The 15769-nt window shown below is 39.7% G+C and overlaps 1 protein-coding gene across 2 annotated transcripts; it reads left to right on the forward strand.

The window, feature by feature from the left end:
* The first annotated feature begins 706 nt into the window (after positions 1 to 706).
* Positions 707 to 14190, forward strand: LOC311133165 (syndecan-4-like). Of its 2 annotated transcripts, none has more exons than XM_084166606.1 (5): positions 707 to 977; positions 10749 to 10929; positions 11018 to 11058; positions 11157 to 11355; positions 11535 to 14190. In XM_084166606.1, the coding sequence occupies exons 1-5, from the start codon at positions 924 to 926 to the stop codon at positions 11684 to 11686; spliced, it is 627 nt and encodes a 208-aa protein (XP_084022732.1). In that variant the 5' UTR covers positions 707 to 923; the 3' UTR covers positions 11687 to 14190. The 2 variants fall into 2 exon arrangements, with proteins under 2 accessions (XP_084022732.1, XP_084022731.1); XM_084166605.1 differs by having other exon boundaries at positions 753 to 977; positions 10746 to 10929.
* The last annotated feature ends 1579 nt before the right edge of the window (positions 14191 to 15769 follow it).

Consider the following 15769-nt stretch of genomic DNA (forward strand, 5'->3'; position numbering starts at 1 on the left):
TTGTGACAAGCTACTTATATATTTTATACATGTTGATAGAAATCCATCCCCATACTGTTACCACTGTATTGGTCTACAATCCTGCAAAGTTTTATCAAACTCCTACAATAACAATAGGGTTGATATGATAACTTAAGAACGGTTGTGGTGGACATGAAATGGCAATAGGCCTGCGCGCTTTCGTTTCTCCACAAACATCTATGACGCGCAAGGGGAGTGTTTACCGGAAGATTACGCGGGTAAAGAAATTCCATGCACGGACTTTCCATGAGGAGTGGCACACATATTTCAGTAAATCAAAGATGCTGGCTTTGCCTCTTCCTCTCCGAATACATGTAATTGTTGTTTTCTTCATGTCATCATGGAGATAAACAAGTGAGGGGAAGATAGGTAAAACAATGCATGACAATTCAATTGAGTATCGAGTCTAAAGTGTAACAAATAATGATAATAATGACAATAGTATAGCAATCCTCGCTATATGAGCCACGTTACAATTCCCACCAAGCACACTAATGAAAGCGTAGCTACATGATTCTACATTTTAACCATCCATGAATTTGCTAATCGACTTCTAAAGTAAATATGTTCTAATAACCTGTTGAGTCTGGGGGAGGGGTTCTGAGCACGAGTTTACCGTAAATTATGACGATTCGAAAGTAGGACCTTTGCGTAGCTCTTATTGGTTGCTGTTACTACAGGGGGTGGAGTGTAAAGTGCGATACAAAACAGATCAATCTGAAGGCGTTTGTAGTTGATCAGTGACTGAAGTGAAGGATACAAGTTGTGCAATATCAAGGTGATAAAGTGGGCAACGTCAACTTTAGATTGTGGGAATAGGATTTTCAAAGTACCCATTATTTCATTCCACGCTTTTTCTCAAGTTTAAAATACCCTTTGTTGAAGAAACGGTCAAGAGAAACATGAACAAAGTGTTCCTCGTGTTGTTTTTATTTGCCTCCGTCTACTCTGAGTCGGTAAGTAATTTTCGCTTGCTAACAGAATACCGGGTAACGTTAACTCAGCTACCGTTAGCTATAGCTAATTTAACGTTACTCACTTTTACTTTAATCTCTTGATGTGTTCGTTTCAATTTACTTAGCCTAACTAACCTAACTTACCACAATGGCTTTAGTTTAGCTAACCTTACTACTTCAGCTGGCTAAAGCCAAGACAATGCTAACGTTAGCTACTGTAGTAGCTGTTATTACTGCTAATCAGCTAGTTAGCTACTTACTTAGCCAAGTTAACGTTAGCCACCAACACTTAATGTAATGGCTATTAAGGTAACTACTGTTTTAGCTAGCTGCTCAACTTGATTGTTTACAAAATTACAGATTGTTTACCAAACTACACATTTAGCAGTCTAACTAGCTAATTGTGCTTAGTCAGGTAGCTGGATAACTAGCTACAGTAGCTAAGTTAGCTACCTACCTAGCAAAGTCAGCTAAATTGACAAAATATTTTTCGAAAGAGTAAGGCATATGGTTTGTGGCCCCTGGCCTCCCCATCATAAGAGAAAGCAATGGTGTTTAAATTGTGGTAGATAGCTACATTTGTCTGGCTAGCTAGATACATTGATTTGTCTGGTGTGTGGGGGAGGTGTAGTGATAATCATGCAGGTGACCATCCATCACATGTAGCTCAGAAAGAGGGCAAGCTAGATTAGGTTATATACACTGGTCTAACATGTCAGATAACCTAAACTTTATCTAGGGACGCCCATATTTAGCTGGGCTATTGTAATTTGACCAGTACTGTTGACCTGTTTCCATTTTACTATATAATTCAATTACAGCAGTGACTCAATGTTTTATTGCTGACCAGTTGCCAAATAAAGACCACAATCATTTATCAAACTAAACAAACACTGCATATAACATGGCTCAACACACTATCAGTGTTTAGACTAGTTCTCAATTCAGTATGCCTAATGCAGTGTGGTTTCGTTTTGGACAGTTGGTTTGATAACTTTTGGAAGTGGATATGAAGCAGACGTGCACATACCAGGATGTAGGTGTACTTCCTTGTGCTATTTGATGTAATCTGTTGACAATGACAGCGTCCAATCCTGTCCGCTTAATTGGAAATAATTGCCATGGTCAGATGTCGGGAAGGGGGCTAAAACAGAATGGTTATAGGCTAACTAGATGCCACCCAGTGAGACCGACTGGGCAATATGCTAATGCAGTGCTCAGCAGACCCTGCCCGAAGGATAGGTGCTCATTGCCGATGGTCCTCAGATCCTAGTCTTCTGAATACATAGCTACAGATTTGTAAAGGGATAATGTGATTCTCCATTACCCGTTAGAGGATAGCTACTGTAGCACAAAGAATCTTGACCTTAACTTGGCAATACTATTTTCGTTCTCGATTCAGCCGAACATGTCTTCAAAAATGTCCAGTTACAGGTGGTTCGTTTATATATAGAAAATGCTCTGTTATTAAAATAAATAAATATTTTGCGCCATGAAGTAATCCAACAATGTGTATGCCACCATTTTGTCTATTTCAAATCTTCTCTCATTGATTGAGACAGGTGGGTCAACCCCAAAGTGATGCATGTCATGAAGTTACTTTGACAAGTTACATTTATAAATTAATATTTATAATATTGTCTAAGTCAGGGTTTTTTCAAAATGGGTGTTGGGCGTGGCGGGGGCGTTGCAGTGGGCGTAGCCAATGGCAAGGTTGTTGACCAACATTTTTAAAGGCCCTCCTGTTGGCTGCAGTGACAGCATTTAGCCATTTTAAAGTGAATTTCCTGCAATTCTACACATTTTGCCATGGCTTATGCTATCTGAGTGACTCAAACATTATATGAAATTAAAGGGGGCCCCATGGCATGACAAATACACCCGAATGCATCATTTTGTGAATTTTAGGTTCTCCCTTACTGTCTAGCTTTTATTTTGGTGATTGTTAGTTCTCAGAGATCTTATAAAAAATAAAACACTATTTTATTAACTATTTGGCACGAAAACACTAAGGCTGCCCGCCCAATACTTTTCTATGTACAAAAAACCCTGGAAGTGTTTATCGATGTCCTTAAATTGGGCTTAAGCTCCAGCAGCAGCACTTTCAATAAGCGGGAAACAAAAAACAAATGAATGATGAGTGTGTCAGTTATCACACAAACAACTTTTGTTTTGAATAGCTTACAAATTGTGCATTTATATAAAAGTCAACAACATTTGCATAAAACAAATTATTTAGCATATGACATTCTTTATACCACTTTCATTAACATTTGGCTTAGACCAAAATAACCAATAGGCCTATTATCCTTGCTCTATGCCTTTTGCCTATGGAACTGTAAAAATCAAATCAGAAAGAAAATATTAATAACAAGGAACTCTAGCATTTCACCCCACAGAGAAGCATACTCAACAAGATGACTGAGGTTTGTAGTCTGTCCATCCTTTGCCCTCAATCTTTATGCATATTCTGCAAGTGACTTAAGTCAGGTCTGCCAAACAGGTGACAACGTGCTTTTCTTTCCCTCAAATTCAGCCGTCGTTTTCTCTGATTTTAGCTAAGGCAGGCCATACTATAGTTACTAAGTGAAATCCTGTCACTTCCGCTTTTCTCTTCTTCCGGAAAGTAGCCTAATGGAAGAATGTTGCAAATGCGCTTACCCAGATCAGGATAAAGTAACAGTAGCCTACACTTGATACGGCTATAGTATTCATTTTTAAAAGGTAGGCTAATATACCTGATAGCCTTGAGTATTTTTATGGACAAGAGAAACAACCTTACCAATTTGAAAATCATTCTGCAGCCTAGACAGGGCTGTTGCGGTGACCTTATTACTGCCACACCGGCAGTCATGACCACAATAAAATTCCCTGTGCCACTGTAATCTCCCTTTTTATGCACTCTGGACATGCTTTGTATTCAAAGCTCTATTGTCCCTCTAACCACTCTGACATCAATGCAATTGAAAATCACACCAAACTCTTCACTGTGATGATCAATTTGAAGAAAGAAGTTCAACAGCAGGTTGAAACAGTGTCAAACATGGTTGTTGTGGCTGTTTCAAAGCCTAACCCAACGAAATGGACGGGGCTTTCTAAGGTGATGATTATTTATTTATTTTTTATTTATTTTTTATTTCACCTTTATTTAACCAGGTAAACCAGTTGAGAACAAGTTCTCATTTACAACTGCGACCTGGCCAAGATAAAGCAAAGCAGTGCGATAAAAACAACAACACAGAGTTACATATGGGGTAAAACAAAACAAAGTCAAAAATACAACAGAAATACATATATATACAGTGTGTGCAAATGTAGCAAGTTATGGAGGATTAATTCAAATTGCTCATACACATATTAGAGCTTAAGGGCCCAAGCCCCCACACCCCTCCCCAAACATAATTAAAATTGATTGTGCCATTAAACAACAAAGCCTACCGCATATTTTCAGCATGGCAGAAAAACATCAAACAAAACTGATTTAAGATGTCTTTGGTATATAATTGGTCAAGCCTTTGAGTGTGGACAGTATTATTATTATGCTTACTGGATGGACTGGTTACCTTATGCTATGCTCCAAAATGTCTATCCATGAGTCTGGGAGAGAACGTATAGCCCTAGGCGATGCTGCTGGTTCATTGATTTGTGCAGGGCGACTTAGTTAGCCTACAATTAGTGAATTTGATCTTGAATAGCCTAGTAATAGGGATTAAATTTTTTTTTTTTAAATGACTTAGGTGACACATGACCTTTTAACTATACAGAATCTCAACACCATGCGTTTCCATCTCCTCTCTCTCCTTTATTCCTTTCTCGAGCGTGCAGACGGGCTGTCAACAGTTTAGTTAAATATGTTTTGTTGCGATGTTGTGGTATTAAGCACATGCTGCGCAATAAAACCAAGGTAGCCTACTAAATGGACCTGCGAGAAAGCGCATGGCCTCAATCGCTATTGGAGTGCATATAGGTTACTTATTTTTTTCCCTACCCTGTTCCTCCCCATTTGATAATGGGCCATTCTAAATCGAAAATAATTTAACATATTAGTAAAGACGAGATTAAATTGAGAAATTGTTCACTTGATGAGAGAACAGCTGTGCAGCCTGAGGCAAGGAACAGAGCACAAGCTTTTTTTTGCTACATCAACAGCCTATAGTTGCACCATGCAGTCCATATGTTTTGATTTCTAAGTAATTCCAAGGTTTGTATCATTCACAACTGAAGTTGCCAAATAACTCTAAATCTAGCATATGGGACCTGTTTCAAATGATCACTTTTACACTTAACATACCCATTTCATAATCGCACTCGCTCCGTAATGGGAAACATTTCCTTTCGATTTTATTCAGTTAAGTTCAATTATAATTTTCTTATTATAAAATCATATAAAAGAATGGTCATTGTAGTTAATTACCACGTTTTCCACGCTAGACTATTTAGAATATTGGCCTGTTAGAAACTACAATTCCCTACTACATTGCACAGTTCAGGCTTGATCTGATTTCTCTCTAGAGAAACCTCACATTGAGCTCACAGAAAAAACCCAAGAATGAAATTGAAATAATTGAACCTTTTTAGTTGTTTAGAAAACGAATAACTGACACATTTGGTTATTTGCTCATCACTATTGAGGTGTAATGGAGAACAAAACAGTAAAATCCCCCGTATTGACATGTGCCTTTTGTTAAGTAAATCGGGTGTTAAATGAGGTGAAAAGGAGACTGAAGGAGGATTACGGCTGCATTTTAATAATACATTTTCCTGTTACAAGTTTTTCCAGTTGGGCCATTGTTTTGATAGCCTACCCCTCTGTGGAGAAGTCGCTAAATGTGGTAGCACACGATAAACAAGCTGGTCTCCACACTGAGATTCCAAGCAGCCTTGTGCAGCCTGAGTTGAATCTGTTACATTCCTCAAAACCATGCAGAGGCTGCCCCTCTCATTTTCCCTTGGAATTTGACCTCTGCGGACCTTGAACGGCCCTCTTCAGGATTTGGACAGATCTAAATGGCCAGGGTCCTTTCATTAGCCAAGCTTCCCAGCTAGTGGACCAGAAGCTGGCTCCTGTTTCTCGCCAAAAAAAAGCCCTCTGATCAATTGTATGCTTGCCTTAAAAAAATAAAATATATATATATATATATATATATATATATATATATATATATATATATATATATATATATATATATATATATATATATATATATATATATATATATATATATATATTACTTTGATGGCTACTAAGCCTAACTATGACAAGCCTCATTCCTTTCGTCCATCTGAAGTTTATGGGTGAATGTCTGTTTTAGTCTAAGCTCATCAGGACTTCGACCCGAAGAATAGAACAATGGGCTTATACCATTATACACAATACTTTTGTTTGATGCATTTTGGTCCTCTGTAGCTCAACTGGTAGTGCACCGCGCTTGTAACGCCAGGGTAGTGGGTTCGATCCCCGGGACCACCCATACACAAAAATGTATGCACGCATGACTGTAAGTCGCTTTGGATAAAAGCGTCTGCTAAATGGCTTATTATATTATTATTTTCATTGTACATTTTAATCAGTGCCATGTGTCATACCAATCGGCCTTTATTTACATCAGTCTTTCCTTGTCAGCTTAACAAGCATCCCTGTTCTTACATTCTGTAGGTAGACCAAACATGTCTTATTATTTTATTTGGTAAATGTTTTGTTTCTTATGTGGGGACAAACGTGAACAAGGTTCTCTGTTTCTTGTTATCCACTCTGACTTAGGCCTACACACTGTATTTGCAGGCTTTTATCTGCTATCAAAATGATTCCTTTTGCCATTACTGGGCACATGGCTATTTTTGTTGGAATGCAGGCTTTGAAATAAGCGTGAGAATTTGCACTAGAATTAGCCTTTTTTCTTTTCTTGATGGGGTGAATTGAATGCCCAGTGAATAGCTGTGGAGAGAACATAATACTGGTTTCTGCATTGCTGTCCATTGGGCTATAAATCCCTTTTGGAGGATGGAATGTTGGCACTGAGAGAATGGGTTTTGTCCAGTGCTTGTGTGAGAAATTCCCCCTCCACCCCAACTCTGGCCGTTGAATGTCATTTAGCATACGTTGTGCGCAAGTAGTGCATTTCTGGGTTGTTCTGTATATAAATGAGGTATTCACCCAACACTGAATTTGAACCATGTTTTCATTGGGAAATGTACCATATAGGCTTAGCCTCCGGGATTACTTTTGAACCAAAAATCGAATTTGAACCATGTTTTGTTTCCATTGGGAAATGTACCAGGATCTGACGGAGCTTCACTTGCGTCGCTCTCTACATACTTTTGTGCGGCTTAATTTTTGGAGCACGACGCAAACAGAGCTGTGAAATCACTGTGGAGAGTCCTTTTTTTCCCTAAATGGACCACTTGTGGTTTAATCAGTCTGAGTGGTCACAAGTCTGAGAACGGGAACACCAACAGGGCTGGGACAGTTTTAATCCCAAATGTGAATTATGATTAACTACCCTAGCAGCTCCAGAGCAGAGAAACAGCAACTCATATTGAACTGGAAAAGTCACTGTAGGCTAGTAGTGGATCTCAGGAATGCAGTAGTTATGCAGCTAAACTAGGCCACTTATAAAATTCCTCACTCAACCATAACAAGGGCACAATGTACAGTGTTGCTATATTTAGTCTATGGGTACTTAGATTTTGTCTGTATACTAGATTTTCAGGGTTTGTTTTAGGTTGAAGAACAGATTAACCTCCGTGTGGTCAATGTTGTGACGTCTTTCATTTAGGCTTACTCACAAATGAGCTCTGGAATTTTCCATCGGCAGCATCACACAATGATATTCAAACAGTGGCTCTTTTAATTTCCAATTCTCAATTAGCTAGACTCCAACACTGCCCTGTTCTTCAGTTTTATTTTGACGTGGTCCTAACCTCACGCCAGTATTTACATGCGTTCTGGAATGCACCAATTTGTTGGTAAGCACATCAGAATTGTGTTGAGTACACATTGGATATGTTTTGATTGTGTAAGACAAGATGCAGGGGGATGGGTGTTTGCACCCTTGTTGGGCTTGTTTTTTGTCCTCTGGGAAATGTTGGATTAGAATATTCATCAGGTCTGATTAACTCCCTGTTTGACATTAACTTCACAGTAGGATAGATAACCCCTGAAACGATGACGAGATCCGCCAATCGTTTCTCAGAATCTCCTTTGATCATTTACTGAGGGACAACTTGTTTAGACAGGTCCCATAGAAGTTAGCAAAGGGGGGGCCTGTGACGCCATATGAAATGGGGGAATTGCCTGGTGAATGTGTATGACTGGAGACTTGCCCTGACATGCCAGAGTTGGATGCATTTGATTTGAAATGCAATGAGGAAGTGAAGGAAAAATAGTCTCCTTTTGACATCTGGAGTAGTCTAAATCAGTCCCTGTAGCCATGTGGAGACCCATTTGAGTTTAAAGGGGCAATCAGCAGTTGCTACATCCATTTGTTTTTACTTATAAATTAATGATATGTACCCATTTAATTCTTGAAGAATATCCTATAAATGAATACCTCATGAGCTTAGTTCAACTGTCGTACCCCCATCAGAACCCAAAATATAAGCTTGTTTTACTGTTTGTAAACACACTAGCCTAAAAACATGGTTAAAACTAAAATGTTTATCTTGGATGGTCAGTCCTTGCATCCATAGCTCTGTCTATGAATGAGTGGTTACATTTCACCAGCCCCATCCCTCAGCTTTATACCGAAACGGGGAGGGCACTTTGTTATTGTTTCAATTGCTGATTGCCGCTTTAAATGGGGACGCATCAGTCTTAGTTAAAATTCTGAACATAGAGGCCCTTTGTCAGCCAAAGTGCTGAGGACATGAGTGCAAGCCCTACCTCAGTGCAAACATGAGGAGAAAATGTCTGCCTGTTTGAAGATTCTGATGGCATTCCCTGCCCTCCCTCAAGTCAAATGTAATTTACGTGGGATTAACTTCAAACCACTATATTTGAAACAGAATTTCAGCACGCAGTTAAACTGCTGGGGGCTCTCCTCACCACGGTCACTGAATTACCGTAGCAGCAACGCTTAAACTTAACTCTTTCAAATGTGCCCAAGTTGCTTTCTTTTGTTCAATGGAACACTGTAACGTAATAAAAATGCTTAACTAGATATGAGCCTTTTTATGCATGTTTTTGGGGGGGATAGAGAAAGGAACCACCTGGCTAAAAGAGGAACAAGGCTTCCAGTCTCCCAGGCAGCCCTGAGCAGCCATCCAGAACTGTAAAAAAAAAACTCTCCCCCTCCTTTGCAGCTGAACAATGAATAATGCATGACTGTTTCATTAATCATAGACAGGGCATATATTTGCCCAGCCGAGCCAGGTGTTATCCAACCGGCCGCCCGTGTCTGGTGTCTTGTTCAGCAATCAGTGCTAACCCAACCCAGCGTGATGAGATCTGACAAGGCCCTGTGTGCAAGGGGCCAAAGACTTCAACCCCAAACACGTTCTGCCTAAATGTACTTTAGGAATCTCTTTTCGCACCTCGACCCTGTTGCTTGTGTTTTAATTGGATCGGGCCATTCAATTGCTCTGCCGTTTAATAGAATTCACAGTGCTTACTCGGCAAATGGGCAATGAAATGAAGTGTGCTAATGTGACTAGCAAAAGTTGTCTTTCAATTATGTTAAGCCCCTCATGATTATCTTAATTATAACGGTAAAGGGATAGTTCAGGTATAATGTATATTTGGGTCAAAATTACCCTTACCTTGAGTTGTCTGAAGGGCCACAATAATCCATTATTTACTTCTGGCTACAGCATCGTCCAAATTCATTAATGTAAATGGCAAACTAATGTTAACAATTCTGCACTGCAAGCCCAAATGAATTCTGACGATGCTAATATGCTAACACAATAATGGATTCTTGTGGATTCTGTCACCATGGGCCTTCAGACACACCTCTAGGTAAGGGTAATTTGACCCAAATATACATTTTGCCTGAACTATCCCTTTAAGAGCGTTTGACGGTTAAGGGGATGAAGGGGGAACTTGAAGTTTGAATGTCAGACGTGTGATTTTTGGAGGTCACTGTTGGTGACTGGTTGTGTCTGTGTTGAAAGGCCTACTGTAAGTGGAGGGTTAAAAGGGGATATTAGTGATGACTCTTTGTTTACTGTAGTTGGTCACTTCCTGTCTTACCTTTCCAGCCAAAAAGATTAGTCAGAGGCCCACTCACTTCCTGTTAAAACTTGTGATAGTTTTTGCAAAGGTCAAGCAGAAGATTTAGGGGAAACTTGCCATACAAAGTTTTCAGTGGCACTGGCACATATAAAAACCCACAATGTATGAGAATTAGCCATTGTAGGTGACAGTAATTATTTAAGCAGATTTCATGTGCCAGTGCCAGCATTCTCTTTAAGCAGATTTCAAGCAGCTGTGGTCCTCTGTAGCTCAGCTGGTAGAGCACGGCGCTTGTAACGCCAAGGTAGTGGGTTCGATCCCCGGGACCACCCATACACAAAAACAAAAAAAATGTATGCACGCATGACTGTAAGTCGCTTTGGATAAAAGCGTCTGCTAAATGGCATATTATTATTATGTGTAAAATTTCTCAAATTCACTCTATACAGCGGTTGTTGGAATATAGGCTACTAGAAGTAGGCTTAGACTTTCTCCACAGTTGAAAGTGGTTTTGGAAATGTAGCCTTATGCCAACTAGGATCTGTGTTTTTCTACTTGCTGTAGTATTCTGCTTCTAAGTGCTGTGTTTGGGGCAGCAGGTGCGGGAGACTGAGACATGGATGCCCATGAAGATGACCCAAGCCGTGTCGCGTGACGAGCTTGTCGCGTCTGGAGACGGCTCCGACTTCGGCTTCCCCGATGAGAAGCACGACACATTTGACAATGAGGACGACACGGAAGATGAGGATTATGACGATTTCTCTGGCTCTGGAGATGGAGGTTGGTGTTTGCAAAAATCTGCTAATTTGCTTTAGCAAGCTGATAGAATATAATGAAATATTGTTAACTTGTTTTCTTCTCTCTTCAGTAACTACTATTACAATCAAAAATGACAATACCATGACAAAGGTAAGGTTTCTCATAATTAGCTATCATGTACCAAATGAGAGTCAAGTTTCCTCTTTTTATAGTACAAGTAGGCCTAATTCTCCGTTTTTTGCTCATAGCCTGACATGAACGACAACAACATTCCAGACCTGGACAGATCCCTGAGGCCCAAACCCACACCGAATGACATTGAACTGGTCCAGAAGAACAATGAAGTGTCAGTGCGAGGTGTTCCCAACCCCGAGGAGCACCTACCGAATGTACTGATGGCCCATGCAGGGGAGGAGAGCATCTTCAGAAAAACAGAGGTCCTAGCAGGTGAGGCAACAGCACACTTAACTTTATTTGGTCTAGTCAAATTGTTATTATTGAAGTATTTGTGGCAGTTAAATTTCACTGTCAGAAATATACGGTTTGATTTTAAGCTTGTCAAAGTTATTTGCAAGAATGCGCTCTCAAGTGCGGCTAATTGTAATTCGACTGCGTTTTTGTTTCAGCTCTGATTGCTGGTGGAGCAGTGGGGCTGCTCTTTGCTGTCTTCCTCATCCTCCTGCTCGTCTACCGCATGAAGAAGAAGGACGAAGGCAGCTACGACCTGGGAAAGAAGCCCATCTACAAAAAGGCTCCCACCACAGAGATCTACGCCTAAAGCCCACCTTCACCGGGCCACCTGCCTGCTCTCCAGTGCCTCTCGAAAGCAAACCTCTCCTCTTGCCTGCTTACTGTACAGCCAGGAAGTCCAAGAGGGAGAAACCATCAAACAAAAACAGCTTCTCCTATTCCACCACGAATTCTAAAGTGGTTCATTTTGAAACGGAAGAAACACTTTAACTGTCAGTTTTTCCTTTTTCCCCCTACAAGAAAGAGAATGGGAAAGGACCATTTCAGCTGCCAAACAATGCAGTACAAGATTTTTTTGTTTTTTAAAAATAAACATCAATTCTGCAGCAAACCTGCAGCGAAATCTTGACTTTTCCCTCCCACCCTCTGTTTTATGACACTAACAAGGTGCAATGACAACTTCACTCAGTGAGGTGACATGGTAAAAACATTGGTACAGATATTTATTTTCCTCCCCCCTGCTCTGAACCTTGGTACCCAAACTGGTGCTACAGGAGTCTGTTACTGTAGCATTTTATTTTACATTATTTTTTTAAATAATCCCTGTGCAGGGAAATCATGAAAGGTTCCGTTTAGATTAACATGTATTTTGTCAAAAACAGATTAAGTCTGTTGAAGTGAATTCCAGATTGATGAAAATAACTTGATACATGCTACCCTATCAATATAGAAGGGGCCAAGCTTGATTCTCCAGGGTGTGTTTTATTTGGACGGTACACAAATCTACATGCTTTTATTCCTAGGACAAATCACTGTGTGAATACACCCACTCCATCCACAGACCACTAAATTATTTGTAAAAAGGAGCAACACAACGACATCATACATACACTACCAGTCAAAAGTTTAGACACACCTACTCATTCCAGGGTTTTTCTTTATTTTTACTATTTTCTACATTGTAGAATAATAGTGAAGACATCAAAACGATGAAATAACACATATGGAATCATGTAGTAACCAAAAAAGTGTGAAACAAATCCAAATATATTTGATATTCTTCAAAGTAGCCACCCTTTGCCTTGATGACAGCTTTGCACACTCTTGGCATTCTCAACTTTTGACTGGTACTGTGCATATATGCATACATTAATGATTGGTGAGCTCAGCTTTTTTTATTATGTCAGGCCTCATCTCAGTGATTACAATACTCATAAACTAAGCTATTTGAACAGCTTATGGTTAATAGCTGTTGACAGAAATCAAGAATCATCACTGCACATGGACTGTACGCTTCCAGGGATCTCTGTACATAGTCATTTTTAATAAAATGCTGAACTTGGAACGTTTATTTACCAAATATTGAAATGCCAAAATTGTTTTCTTCCCTATACTAACATCATTACTGTAAATGCTTGGAATAATTGGTTTCTTCATGCCTAAGAAGTAGGGATGTAACGATTCACTGATACACATCGGCCCTGGTCCAAATGTTTATGATATGAGTGCAGTGGTCAGCTGGACCCCAAACCGATCCAAATGTAGTATGCACGTATCAGTCAGAAAATCACTAAATTGTTCTGTTCAAATTATATTTTTTCTACCTAATCTTTTGTGAGAACTGCTTCCTCTCCAGTGTTGTACTAAGCGTGTAATTATGTTGAGGCATTTTGCATGTTGAACAACCCCCAGGGCAAGATCGGTAGCCTAGTCAAACTGCACGCTGAACAAGGAGAGGTAGGCCTATTCCATGATCTGGCACATCTGCAAGTCACCTTCAGCATTCAAATGTTTGTAAAACGGCTGGCGCAATATTAGACTTGATTAATTATGGCTCAGCTCTGGTGCCTACATACACTGTAGACTTATACAATTTACACACGCGCGGAAGCTCAGAGAGACCCAGCACATGAGCTCTAGCGGCAGCGGATTTGAATTTAGAATGGAAAAGGAATGTGTTTATGCAACAAATGTTAGTGAACCGAATCGCATCGATTTGTTCCTCTAATCAAACTGAATCGTAGCGACTCGTTTCAAACTAAAACACATCGTTCCTGTATCATATCGGAGCCCAACTATCTGGATGCGTATTGAATCGTCTTTGAAGGGAAAGATCCACATCCCTACTAAGAAGCCTATAGTGGTAAACACGTTTAACTACCAATGCTAATACTAACTTTTTCTGTCCAGTGTTTTAGTAGATTACTTGTTCAATATTTTGGTATTAATTTAACTGTCAGATTTGATTGCCTTTCAGGTTGGGGCTTTTCCCCCTCTAAGCTGTTGTATTTGATTTAAATGTTTATATACACTAGTTCAATATTTTTTGAAACATGTTTTTTAATTTTGTACCAGTTTTTATTTCTTGTAGACATTTTTAAGCCATATATATTTATGTTTTGTAGAAGGATTGCTATGGAATTGTTCAGGGGAACTGAATTGAGCCGTGTCATTTGCATGGGGAAAAATAAGCTGCTTTTTTTTGTCACAAGATATGTGAATCTCCAATTGAGTGGAGAAGTCAATGAATCATTGACTTCTGCATGCAGGTTCTGATTTATTTGGAAATAAAGCTATTTTTATGCACATGAACTTTTTGGATCAGTCTTGTTTTCAGTATTCCACGTTTTCAAGTGACATTTAATATCTACACAAAGATCAGCACGAGGTGTAAAGCCTGCCAGCTCAGTCTTTGTCATAGAACTCTTCGCATTGTTATCGTCCTGTATACATTATTCTTATTGTTGCCAGGGCAGTTTCACCTGATTATCAACCCAACAATATAATGGGAGCTATATTACTCCAGAGCTTGCTTGCACAGTGTACAGAACCGCAGCACAGTCTGTACCCTAGCGCGTAGTGGCGTCCATCCTAAACATAGTTCGCCCTGTGTTCAGGGTTGTCGGCTATTGTTTGTAGGTCTTGCTCAGTGTCACTCCCCGTGCTTCCCCATGTTTGCGACGATGGTGGCTTCGCCAGGTAGATTCGTCATGATGATATGATGTGCAATGTAATGCTCTTAAAGTGACAGTACATTATTTGAAGTCCTAGGTATTTGTCTGAGCAGTGTGCAAGCCACCATCCAGGTATTTAATGAACGTTGCTATTCATGTTTCTGAAGTTTAAACAAAATTGCCAGTTGGTTTTAAATCTTGTAACTGAAAAGATCTTCGTAATATTTTTTTTTATAAAGCATTGTCGGGTCCATTGCATTGCTCATGACCCAATATGTGGCCTGTCACGAATCTGTCTTCTACTGGTTGAGGTGTTCTTCATTAAACAGGAGCTGGCGTAGTCTGGTAGTTGAACCATTTTAGGTAACCCTAGTCGGCAGGTGTTACATCTAGATAAGACTTAACCACCAAACTGGCCCATGTTCTTTCCTTGCTGCTGGATGGTTTTGTATGGCACTCCTAGCACAGTGGATTGTGGGTAGCTGTGTTGACACCCAGACAGAATGGGTGGCAAACCTGTCCCTGCTTCTGTGTGCTGCTGGGAAAAACAAAAGCTGGTGATGTCAAAAAGTGCAGAACTTTCATGTACTCACCCTTTCAAATAGTAAAATCATTTAATGCAAGGTTTTGGCAAATTTGATTCATGATTATCTTGATTTGTAGAGGGAAAAAAATCAAGGGTAGAAGGTTTCATTAAACCCCCAATATTAAAACAAACATTATTAAAAACATGCTAAATTGTTATGGGAATTTCCAAAGGCCATACTGCAAGTCACACTGCTTTCAAATCAATCAGTCCTAACCACTGAACCATTATATTAGAATAAATATACAGGTAACTGACAAAATAAAGGAAACACTTGAGTAAATGAGGGATACAAAGTATATTGAAAGTAGGTGCTTCCACACAGGTGTGGTTCCTGAGTTAATTGAGCAATTAACATCCCGTCATGTATAGAAATGCCTAGTTACCCATTATTTTGCCTACCATGGCTAGGAGAGATCTCAGTGACTTGAAAGAGGGGTCTCAAATGAGCAGTGGGGTGCGTTCATACATGCAGCCCATTTTTGATATTTTAGTCACTAATTGGAATTTTGACAAATCAGATCATCTCTGAAAAGTATCTGATTTGAAAAGATCTGATGTGATTGGTCAAAAGATCAATTAGTGGAAAAAATATCAGAATTGGGCTGCCTGTGTAAATTCAGCCACAGTC

The sequence above is a fragment of the Coregonus lavaretus genome, assembly GCF_964263955.1.
Source record: "Coregonus lavaretus genome assembly, chromosome: 8".
NCBI lineage: Eukaryota > Metazoa > Chordata > Actinopteri > Salmoniformes > Salmonidae > Coregonus > Coregonus lavaretus.

Excerpts from the sequence above, each read along its gene's own strand:
- LOC311133165 (XM_084166605.1), top strand. The coding sequence starts at position 924 with ATGAACAAAGTGTTCCTCGTGTTGTTTTTATTTGCCTCCGTCTACTCT. Across the intron at positions 978-10,745 it reads CCTCCGTCTACTCTGAGTCG|CAGGTGCGGGAGACTGAGAC; the intron begins GTAAGTAATTTT and ends TGTTTGGGGCAG. Across the intron at positions 10,930-11,017 it reads CTCTGGCTCTGGAGATGGAG|TAACTACTATTACAATCAAA; the intron begins GTTGGTGTTTGC and ends TTCTCTCTTCAG.